Genomic DNA, 11,005 nt, shown 5'->3' with positions numbered 1-11,005 from the left:
TCTCCGCCCCTGCACTGTGAGCGAGGGTCCCGGCCTCCCCGCCCCGCCACGGGCCGCCGCGCTCACCACCGCTCCCTCCCCCGGGCCCAGACCGCGGGCTCCGGCCGCACTTCTCAACCGAGCCTCCACCTGGCAGCTGTGCAGAGACTCAGTTTCCTCCACGAATCCCAAACTTCCATCTTCCCCGACATAAATAACCGATGCCTAGACACCCCTCCCCCCGCGCATGACCAAACCCGCAGAGCACTCCCGGCGTCCTGGGGCCGACGGCCCCTCTGGGGACTGGGGCACGTCGCCGGCCACATCCAGAAAACAGACATCACTTGTCCATGTTTTTCCGGACAGTCTCGCTCTGTCGCCAGGCTGGAGCGCAGCGGCGCGATCTCGGCTCACGGCGACCTCCGCCTCCTGGGTTCAGGCGATCCTCCTGCGTCAGCCTCCCGAGGAGCTGGGACCGCAGGTGGAGCCGCCTCGCCTGGACGCCCTCCAGATGCTTTCAAGGGTTAAGTTTCACGTTTATCTATTCCGTTCCTTCTTAGAAATCATCATTTTGCTAGAACTTGAGGATGGGTGGTCAGAATAACAAGGCTCGTCTCAGCCTCCTCGCCTGCCATGCGGAACACCACAGACCCGGCACGCACATGGGGGCACTGGCTGCTCGGCTGTGGAGGCTGGAGTCGGAGATCCCGTGCCGGCAGGGCGAGCTCCCCAAGGCCCCTCTGGGTCCCAGGCGGCCGCCCTCCCACGGTGTCCTTGCCAGGCAGGTGGGCAGGGCGGAGGCCCCTCTGGGTCCCAGGCGGCCGCCCTCCCAGGGCGTCCTTGCCAGGCAGGTGGGCAGGGCGGAGGCCCCTCTGGGTCCCAGGCGGCCGCCCTCCCAGGGTGTCCTTGCCAGGCAGGTGGGCAGGGCGGAGGCCCCTCTGGGTCCCAGGCGGCCGCCCTCCCAGGGCGTCCTCGCGGAGGAGCGGGCACGCTGCGCCTCTGTGGTCTCTTTTCTCACAGCGCGTTGCTATTTACCACCACGGTCGCCTGGAGCCTCTGATCACAAGGCCGTGAACCCCCTTCTCACGAGCCTTCACCGCCTCCCCGCAGCCTCAGCCACCTCCCAGAACCCGCTCCAGTCCCATCACGCCAGGCTCGGGGCCTGCACACAGGAATCTGGGGACGCATTCAGTCCACAGCAAGGCTGTGCCCCGAGGAGCAGTGGGGGGGCTCTGGGCACACCTCAGCAGGAGAGGCCGGGAGAGGCCCCGTGCGGAAGGGACAGAGGGACTCACCAGGGGCTGCGGCGTCTGACGCCCACCTACCCCGCGCTGTTTCGCTTTGTCATTTCCTTAGACTTCCAAATTCATAGTGAAGTTGACCCAACGTGATGGCAACGGGATTGGAGGGCTCGGGCAGAGGGAGGAGATGGTCGCACCCCGGGCCGAGGGGCCCCACTCCGATGGGAGGTTGTGGAAAGACCCCCGGGCAGCCCCTCTGCCATGGGGTGACGACGCCAGGGGCAGGGGCAGTGGGGAGACCCCGGTGCGGTGGGCTCCTCCAGCACACAGGGCTGGCCCGGCCGTGGTTCCCCGGCCTCAACCCAGAGAGCGTCTCCCGAATGCCCGGCAGGAACCCCTTCTGCGTCCACCCTAGGGGCTGCCTGAAGCTCTGGGTGCCTGCTGGGCTCCGTGCTCCTCCTGGAACCAGCGGGTGACCCGTCACCTTAGACGCCCCGTGCCCCTGTTGTGTGGCGTCCACTCCAACTGACTTGACCACACACAATGTTTCTGTGGAGTTTGGGAAAATGAGATTTTTCACTGTATTGGATCGAGACCTGTCCCATTCAGTGCTTTCCTCATGTGCTTCCAGTGTCTCTGCGGGAGGAGGGGTGCCAAGAAGCTGGAGCTACCTGTGGGGAAGGTGAGTCAGGGAAGCTTTTCCCTGGTATTGCTGGGCTCACCCCGAGGGGACGGCCACCGCAGCCCGGTTCACCCCCCATGGGATGGCCCTGTGCCCCGGCTCACCCCCAAGAGGACAGCCCCCACATCCCAGCTCACCCCCACAGAGACACCCCGTGCCCACCTCACCACGTGACACGTCCTGCTGGCGGCGGGCAATCCTGTTTGAAGGTTCCGGATCCAGGCGCTGGGGTGTGGACGGCGTCAGGGAGGTGGAGGTGTGTGTGGAAAATTCCTTTCTCAGCAGCTTCGCATCAGGAAGGAGCTTTGCTTTCACTTCCTACGGGGACCACACGGTGGCAGCTGTGTCTGTCACCACACACGCCCAGGGAGGGTCACCCTGAGCAACGTGTGTCCACAGCCCCATCGTGGGAAGACTGAGTTCACTTTCCACATCCCATAGAAAACGTCACCAAACTGCCGTTTCGTCAACACGACCCAAGGCTGCGAAGTCAGGAACTGCGGCTGACGGCGCTGCAGGGCCCGGTCCGTGCGGCCGTGTGAGCGTCCCACGCGCGCTGTGCTGTGGCCTCGGCAGGCCTGCTTCAGGCCCGACGCCCGGTTCACGGTCTCACAGGCCTTGTCTGAAGGAAGTCACCCAAACTGGCAACTTCAGGCTGAGCGGCGCGTGTCCCCAGGGGAGCTGCAGACGCCCTCGGACCCACCCCCACCTGCTCCACTGCTGCAGAGCCCGGGTGCTGCCCAGGCGGGAGTCTGCTGTGGGGAGGGTTCTCGGCCTGAACCCGGATCCCAGAGGGGAGGAAGGTGACCGGGAAGCTCAGCCGGCCTGGGGAAGGGGCCTGTGTGCCGGGGACGCCCGCGTCAGGGAAGGGGAGGGAGCGCGTTTCCGTCTGGAGCAGCTGTCACCTGCGGCCACCATGGGAGGTGACCAGACCCCAGCTCGCCTCCCACAGTGAGGCCTCTGCCTCCCCAGGCTTCCCGGAGGCCTGCGTGGCGCTGAACGGCAGACGCCCACCTCCCTGACTGCAGATTTTATGCTGTTATTACTCAGAAGACACAGAGGAGATGAGACACACGCTCACTCAGCCGGGAGCCTTTATTCACGCCCAGCGATCAAGCGCACGGACCACCGGCCGCTGCTCCCCACTTAATTCCACGGATTTCCGAGCCCCAGGAAGAGCAGCAGGAGCCCGAGCGAAGCTTCCACGGGAACCACCCCCGGCACCACGCGGTCCAGCCTGAAGGTTCCAGCGCCCAGGTTTGAGCTCGGTCACTAAAGGAGGAGCCGGAGCTGAGGAACCGGGGCGGGGGGACGGGGCCGGAGCAGCCACAGAAGGAGGAAGTGAAGCTGGCCACAGCATCCCCCGGGCCAGCCCCCGGGGGTGGGACAGCACCCGCAGGCAGACACCCTCACTCAGCTCCCACCCGAGCAGGACGCCTGAGAGCTCTGCTCTCCCACCACCCGCGAGAGGGCCTGGGGGGACCCGAGAGCTGAAAGAAAGGGCCTGGGGCCTTTCACCCAGGTGGGCGCTCTGGGCCTCCGCAAACTCACACTCACGCCCCCACAGCGTTGTCACGGCTGGCCACCTGGCCTTGCCCTGACTCCACGGCTGCGCACCGCATATCCCGTGGATTTCCCTCAGGCTCAGCCACGGACAGGGGAGGGAGGGGAGAAGCCGGGCTGGCCCTCCCTCAGGGCTGGTGAGGCTGTTCCCTGTCACCCCAGCTTCCGCGGGGACTGGTCCCAGCTCCCCTCTCCACGGCCCCACAGGCTCTGATGGTCTCCGACCCGGTGCCCACACCCTGTGGAGTCAGTGCCCAGCCCAGGAGGCTTCTGTGAGACGGAGGGTGAGGCGAGGCCTCACGAACAGGGTGCCCGGGTGCTCTGCCCTCACCGTGGGTTCAGAGCCCACCTCTCATGGCTGTGGTCCTGGCCTGGTCGCCGTGGCGCCCTCGACGAAGCTGAGCCTCCCACGCAGACTCAGCAGGGGCAGGCACTGGGCCAGGATCCCGGAGCGGAGGATGCAGCGGTGCGGGCTGTCGTCCCGCAGCTGGATGCAGCACTGGCTCTTACACTCCCTGTGGCTGCCACAGAAGTCACCGTCTGGCTGGAGATGCCGGCGGGCAGAGGCCGTGGAGAGGAGCTGTCTCCAGTGCCCCCGCCCTCCATCTGCCCGGGTGCCCGCAGCTCACCCTCCCTCCACCCCCCCGTGCCGCAGCTCACCCTCCCTCCACCCCCCAGTGCCCACAGCTCACCCGCCCTCCACCCCCCGGTGCCCGCAGCTCACCCGCCCTCCACCCCCCGGTGCCCGCAGCTCACCCGCCCTCCACCCCCCGGTGCCCGCAGCTCACCCGCCCTCCACCCCCCGGTGCCCGCAGCTCACCCGCCCTCCACCCCCCGGTGCCCGCAGCTCACCTGCCCTCCACCCCCCGGTGCCCGCAGCTCACCTTGCGCCAGGGCAGGCACTGAAGGAAGATGGTCAGGGGTGTGCAGAACTTCTGCCGACTGCGGTTGCTGCGGACGCAGCAGCGGCTCTGGCACTCCGAGCTGTGGGAGCAGCTGTGCCCGATGGGCTACGGGACGGGACGGGAGATGACTTGTCCCTGCACCCGCCACCCACTCCCTGGCTGTTCCAGGGCAGGAAGGAGGGGCCCCCGGCGGTCTCGCTCCTCCGCGCCCCCCGCACCCACACGCACCTTTCGCCAGGGCAGGCACCTCAGTAAGATGGTCCTGGGGCTGCACTGCTTGCTGGGGTCCAGGCTGCCGGTGGTGCAGCACTTGCTCTGGCACTCCTCGTCCATCCTGCACGCCTCCCCGATGCCCTGAAACGCCCTCCCTGGCTCACTCACCTGCTCTGCACTCGGGAGGGGCCTCCCCTCTCCCTGCTCCCCTGGGTCACCATCCCTCACACTTGGGTTCCCTGAGAAGTTTCTGGAACAAACCCAGACCTCGGTGGCTCTGGAGGGTCTGTGCTGGGGGCCCGGACCGAGAAAGGGAAGGCCGGCTATGAGCCACGTGGATGACGGTAAACCGAGGCACCGAGGGGCGGGACACTGCAGCAGAGCGTGGGCGAAGCTCTAGGGCCAGCCCAGGGCCTGGTGTCTTACAGGAGAAGAAACAGGCTGAGAGAGGGTGAGCAAGGCTCCCGGGACGGCACAGCCAGCAGTGGCAAGCCAAGAGCCAGGCCTACCCCTGCGGCCACAGCTCGTAGCCACCCCGGGCCACAGACACAGAAGGCGCCGCGTGCGTGTGACCCTGGTCTTGTGGCTTTGTCTACTGACATCACTGCTTTCAACCCTAACTCTGAATTTTAAGATAATGACAGTAATCCCATCACCTGTTAACATAAGTAACAGCGTTTTGTCAAAAATGGGTATACTTTCTGGCCGGGCGCAGGGGTTTATGCCTGTAATCCCAGCACTTTGGGAGGCTGATGCAGGCAGATCATGAGGTCAGGAGTTCGAGACCAGCCTGGCCAACATGGCAAACCCCGTCTCTACTAAAAATGCAAAGTTTAGCTGGGTGTGGTGGCGCACGCCCGTCATCTCAGCCACTCGGGAGCTGAGGCGGGAAGATCGTGGGAGGCGGAGGTTGCAGTGAGCTGTGACTGTGCCACTGCACTCCAACCTGGGCGACAGAGTGAGGCTCCATCTAAAAAAAAAACTAATAAATTAACAAAAGAAAAAGGGAAAATGGGCACCTTTTCGAAAACAAGCACACGTCAGCGCGGCTCCCACGTGGCGGTGCTCCCTCCTGCCTGGTGGCGGCTGTGGCCCCAGGGCTGCTCCGGGCGCTGGCACCGCCCCATAGCCTCAGGTGTGCTCGGGCAGCGCAGCCGGCACGTGGCGGGAAGGCGAGCATGGCCCACTGACAGAAGCTGGCAGCCCCGGGGTGTGGGGCCTGTAGGGGCATCAGGGGAGGCCAGCACCCACCTTGTGGGACGGGTACACCTGCTTCTTCCATAGCCTGTGCCCCGCCAAGGACCCCAGCAGCAGCAGCAGTGGCAGCAACATCCACACTGGGCTGGCCATCGGGCACGTGTGCCTGCGGAGACCCAGGGTCCCGTGGGAGTGTGTCCACGCCTGCCTTGTCCTGCCCAGCACCTGGCACTGGCATCCCTGCTGCCTTCCCTTCCCTTCCGGCTCTTTTGCAAAATAGACTTTAAAAAAAAATGGACTTTATTTTCTAGAGCAGTTTTAGGTTTACAAAAAATGTGCAGAAAATAGAATTCTCATATGCCCACCTTCTTTCCCCTGCCTCAGTTTCCCCTATTATAAACGTGCTACACTCATGTGGTGCATTTGTCACCATCGATAGAGCCACAGGGACTCGCTCTCATCACCCAGAGTCCACGGCTCACTGTGGGAGGCTCGGGCGTGCCTGCTGTGGCTCTGGGTGAACGGGTTCTCACGGAACCATTTCAGTAGCCTGCAGAGAGGATTCGATGCCCTAGAAACCCTCGGCGCCCGGCTATTCGCTCCTCCCTCCCCCGGCTGCTGACAACGGCTTTCCACTGTCCCCACAGTTTTGCCTTTTCCAGGACCCCGTTCGGTTGGAACCAGCCTGTAGCCTTTTCCAGTCAGCTCATTTCACTGAGTAAAGGGCCACTTAAGGTTCCTCCGTGGCTTTTCGTGGCATAGTGACTCATTTCTTTTTAGCACTGAATGGAAAATGGATTTTTATGACACAATGGATTTTGGCTTTTTTCGCTGCCTGCCCACCGCCATCACAGGTCGCATGCCTGCTCCCGGGAAGCGCCTGTCCCACTCAGCTTTGCCCTGTGGCCGCGGCGTCCCCACGTGGCTAAAGTGGACATCTACGACGTGAAGGAGCAGATTTACAAACTGGCCTGACTCCTTCACAGATCAGTGTGACCCGAGAGCTGTACACGGTGCTGGGCAGGCGCATTCCGTGACAGGCAATAAAATCTTAAGAATCCTTAAGTCTAAGGAACTTGCTCCTGATCTCCCTGAAGATCGCCACCACTTAATTAAGAAAGCAGCAGCTGTTCAAAAGCATCTTGAGTGGAACAGAAAGGCTGCGAAATTCTGTCTGATTCTGATGGAGTCGGATTCACCGTTTGGCTCAATGTTATAAGACCAAGCGAGTCCTCCCTCCCAATTGGAAATGTGATTCATCTGCAGCCTCGGCCCTGGTCGTATAAATCTATGTACTCAAGCAATAAAATAATTGTTTAACCACACACAAAAAAGGGTTTTGAAGAAGCTTTTTCCCAGCGGACGACGGTGCCCTGATGAATCTGAACACGAGCACCTGCTGTGAGCGGGGGCAGGAGCCCTGCCCTGGGGTCCTCCTGGAGGGGTGCCTGCTGCCCAGCCCAGAAGCCACGAGGGCATCAGACGAGGCAGCAGCGTCGCCCCGGGTGTGGTCAGCGGCCAGGGCGTGCTCACGGTGAGCCTCATGCCTGACGGCACTGCCCCCACCACGGCAAACAGCCCCCTCTTGCAGTTCTGGATGCTGCCCAATTCATGATCTTTGCTCAAACTGTTAAAATCATCTTGTCTAAAGTTTTTCTTTTAACAGGAGGTCACCAAGAAGTTCCATGTTGGGCTTCAGGACTCACTTTTGTCCTGCGAGCATGAACACACAGACACCGCCCAGGCCACGTGCAGCCACGAGCCCTGGTGCATTCGTGGTGGATGGCCACGGGGAGAGGAGGAGCTCTGGCTGCAGCAGCACCTCCGTATCCACCAGCCCCACGTGGCCAGGACTCAGTCAGTGGCCCCACTTCCAACTCAAGACCAGCCAGAGGCACCCAAATACACTCCTGTCCACGGGCTGCCCCCCCAACGCCCACTGCAGGGATAGCCAAGCCCCGGCATGGCTGCTCCACATGGCAGTCCCCGGAGGGGCAGTGGAAGGGGCAGAGGAATGGATTTCATTTCCCTCACGGGAAGTCAAAAGTCAAAGGTCTCGGGTGCCCCTCGTCCCTGATCCCGGAGCCCCGGCCCCAGACCACTGAGTCACGTCAACACTTTCCAGATGAATGGACATCAGAGCAAACCTATTAAGTGGCACTTTCTCAGAGAAGGGGCCTCGCTCTGCTGCCCAGGCTGGAGCGCAGTGGCACAGCCACAGCTCACTGCAGCCTCAGCCTCCTGGGCTCAAGTGATCCTCCCAACTCGGCCTCCTGAGGAGCTGGAACCACAGGTGTGAGCCATTGTGCCCAGTTTTAAACATAATCTTTCATGTGACTACATAAAAGCAAAATGGAATCACAACCAGAACATTTTTAAACTGCAAACTTGCAGTACGCTTTCTGTGTGTGGAACCAGGAAGCATTCTTTCCTGGTCTCAAACCTTTTCACAGGGCCTAGAAAAGTTCACAGGCCTAGTTTCCAAACTGAGCAGGATGTACCCGGCGATCACACGGCCCCGCTCAGCCCAGGAACAGGCAGCCGCCCACACGGGGAAAGTCCAGCGTCTAAAAGGCCGCAGGTCACCACCAGTCACAGCGGCGTGTGTGCAGAGGGGCGCCGATCGCCCAGAAATGGAAGGCAGCTCAGGCCCGGGGGCGGCACAGTCAGCCAAGGGCCCGGTGCTGAGGGAACAAGCCCCTCGCAGAAGCTCAAATGCTACTCGATCCCACTTGTGGGGTTCCTAAGGTCGCCAAACCATCGAGACAGCCAGTGCGACGGTGGTGCCCGGGGCTGGAGTGGGGGGAGTGGTGTTTAATGGGGTCCAATCTACGTTTGGGGAGACATCAAGTTCTGGAGAGGAAAGCAGTGACCATTCCACAGCTGTATAAATGTGCTTCATGCCACTGAACTGTGCACTTAAAAATCATTAAAATGGGGGGCTGGGCACAGTGGCTCACACCTGTAATCCCAACAGTTTGGGAGGCCGAGGCGGGCAGATCACTTGAAGTCAGGAGCTCAAGACCATCCTGGACAACACGGTGAAACCCCGTCTCTACTAAAAATACAAACATTAGCTGGGCGTGGTGGCGCGTGCCTGTAATTCCAGCTACTCAGGAGACTGAGGCAGGAGAATCGCTTGAACCCTGGAGGCAGAGGTTGCAGTGAGCCGAGGTTGCACCACTGCACTCCAGCCTGGGCAACAGAGCAAGACCCCATCTCAAAAAAACGTTGTTAAAATGGTCAACTTTATGTTAAGTGCATTTTACTGTGATAAAAGCAAAGGCCACAGGCAGACCTCACAAGTGTCCTGGGGGTGCTGCTGCCCTGGGGGAAGCTTATGATTTTCAAGTTACACATGGGGGTCTCTCCTCCAGGACGTTTGCTTAGAAATCTCTGGAATCAGACACTTCAGTGTCCTACAGTTATCAATATCTAGCTTGTCCCCACAGCAGCTCAAGCGGCTAAGTAGCTTGATGCTAAATCTGGTCAAAGACGCCGCAAATCCCCAAGAATCCTCTGCAGAACCAGCTTTCATGTTTAAGGATAAGTCCCTGGGGTTGGTTCTAGAACCCCTGCTCCGACTTTCTGCCCACCTCTGCAGGGGCCCAGGAGGGCAGGGCCGGGCACCTGGCAGGTGGGGTCGTCCCCACAGGGCCCCCCAACCGAGGGCAGAGCCAGCTGTGAGGCAGAGTCGACCCTGGGCTCCCGGCCGCGTGTGCCTGTCGGGACTCACACAGGAAGCAGCATGCGGGTGGCTCGCGAGACGGGGACCCCCTTGCTGAAAACGTCCCCGGCGGCTGACAGCTGCCTGCACGTTGAGCGGCCCTACCTGCCCTCCTCAGGTCCCACCAGCTCCTCCGTGCAGAGGTGAGGCAGCCAGGCTGCAGCTTCCAGACCAGACGCCAGCCCCAAAGCAGAGGCGGACACAGAGCGGGGCTGGGCAGCCGGGCAGCACCCTGGCACAGTCGTAGCCGCTTCGCAGGACTTCTCCTTCCTGTTCCGCCTTCGGTCCCAGGAGAAAGACATTCGTCTCCCTCCCAAGAGCTGTGTGTAGGCGTCTGGTCAGCGGCCAAGCCCGTAGGGCCACCGACTCCCGACCACAGGAGAAGCTGGACGCTGCCACCGCCTCTGCAGCCAGTTGCTGGGACAGGTGGGGCTTGACCGCCCTGGTTTCCCCCCGCACTTCCAACTCAGGACCAACCAGAGGATGCCAAAGACACCCTCTCCCCAACCACAGGACACCTGACTTTCCATCCATGGCCCCTGCCCTCCCCACAACAATCTCCGGACTTGTGCCTGCCCCCTGCCAGTCTCAGGGTGGGGGATCCCAACTGAGTCCTCCGAACTCAGAGCCCGGCCTTGCTGTCGCCTGGGTGGTCTTCGTTTATTTCCACATGCATCTGCTCATGCAGTAAACGCAGATGGGCTGTTTGCCTATTTATTTGTGATTGGCCACGTGCCTGGTGCCATGGCAGGCTGCGGGAAGTAGGCTGTGCCCCGCTATCAACTTGGCGTTCTCAGTCCAGTGCGAGAGGTGGGCCTGACGACAAACACCTCGCACAGCGTGCTGCCTCATTGGGGCACGACGGAGCTGCCAGGGGACCCTGAGCAGCAGGGTGTCAGGGAGACTTCACGGAGGCACCAGCACAACACCTGAGGCCAGGAGTGCGGCCCGGGGGGGATGGGAGAGCGAGGAGAGCGCCCGGCAGGGGAGGAGCGGTGGGCACAGCCCAGTGTTGGGAGCAGAGGCGGGAGGGGGACACTGGAGAGGGTTGGAGGAGCCAGCCCTGGAGCGTGGGCACCAGGCATGCTGCCCTTTCTAGCGCTAGGGTCAGTAAAGGGGTCTGGGGTGGGAAGCTCCTGAGTGTGTGGTGGCCTCTGTAACGGGCAGAGAGGCTGCAGGTGAGAGGACCCTGGCAAGAGTGTGCAGGCCTGGCAGCCAGAGGGGATGGGAGGCTGAGTCAGGCAGGCCTGGGGGACAGGGGGCGCAAATGTGGGGAGCAAGGGTGGGAATCCAGAGTGAACCCCTCGGCTCTGGCGACAGGAATGAGGGATACATGTGTCCAGTCTAGCGTAGCATCTCCACTGCGAGCCACCAGAAAAGAAAGCACCCCAAATCTCAGTAGCCCTAAAAGATGACTTGTGACAGTGGCTCCCATCTGTGGGTTCACTGTGCTCAGCAGGGCGGTTCTCACACGTCTTGCTTAGGCTGCCGAAAATTA

General features: G+C 61.9%; 1 protein-coding gene and 1 pseudogene across 1 annotated transcript; one reads left to right on the top strand and one right to left on the bottom strand.

Moving 5' to 3' along the window:
* Positions 1–819: 819 nt before the first annotated feature.
* On the bottom strand, positions 820–5,933 carry LOC120365094 (leucine-rich colipase-like protein 1). The gene is made up of 5 exons (XM_074401990.1): positions 5,835–5,933; positions 4,599–4,724; positions 4,350–4,475; positions 2,065–4,009; positions 820–1,891 (listed from the first exon to the last, which is right to left on the bottom strand). The coding sequence occupies exons 1-4, from the start codon at positions 5,931–5,933 to the stop codon at positions 3,818–3,820; spliced, it is 543 nt and encodes a 180-aa protein (XP_074258091.1). The 3' UTR covers positions 820–1,891; positions 2,065–3,817.
* LOC120365093 (small ribosomal subunit protein uS15-like) lies at positions 4,719–7,097 on the top strand (annotated as a pseudogene).
* The last annotated feature ends 3,908 nt before the right edge of the window (positions 7,098–11,005 follow it).

Source organism: Saimiri boliviensis, chromosome 7 (assembly GCF_048565385.1).
Source record: "Saimiri boliviensis isolate mSaiBol1 chromosome 7, mSaiBol1.pri, whole genome shotgun sequence".
In the NCBI taxonomy this organism is placed as follows: Eukaryota; Metazoa; Chordata; class Mammalia; order Primates; family Cebidae; genus Saimiri; species Saimiri boliviensis.
This window is presented reverse-complemented; position numbering and strand designations above follow the sequence as displayed.

Bases quoted from the DNA above. Each gene is read 5' to 3' on its own strand.
- LOC120365094 (XM_074401990.1), bottom strand. From the start codon at position 5,933: ATGGCCAGCCCAGTGTGGATGTTGCTGCCACTGCTGCTGCTGCTGGGG. The intron at 4,725-5,834 runs GTGGGTGCTGGC...AGGGCGTTTCAG, and splicing joins AGGTGTACCCGTCCCACAAG to GGCATCGGGGAGGCGTGCAG. The intron at 4,476-4,598 runs GTGCGTGTGGGT...CCCGTCCCGTAG, and splicing joins GGTGCCTGCCCTGGCGAAAG to CCCATCGGGCACAGCTGCTC.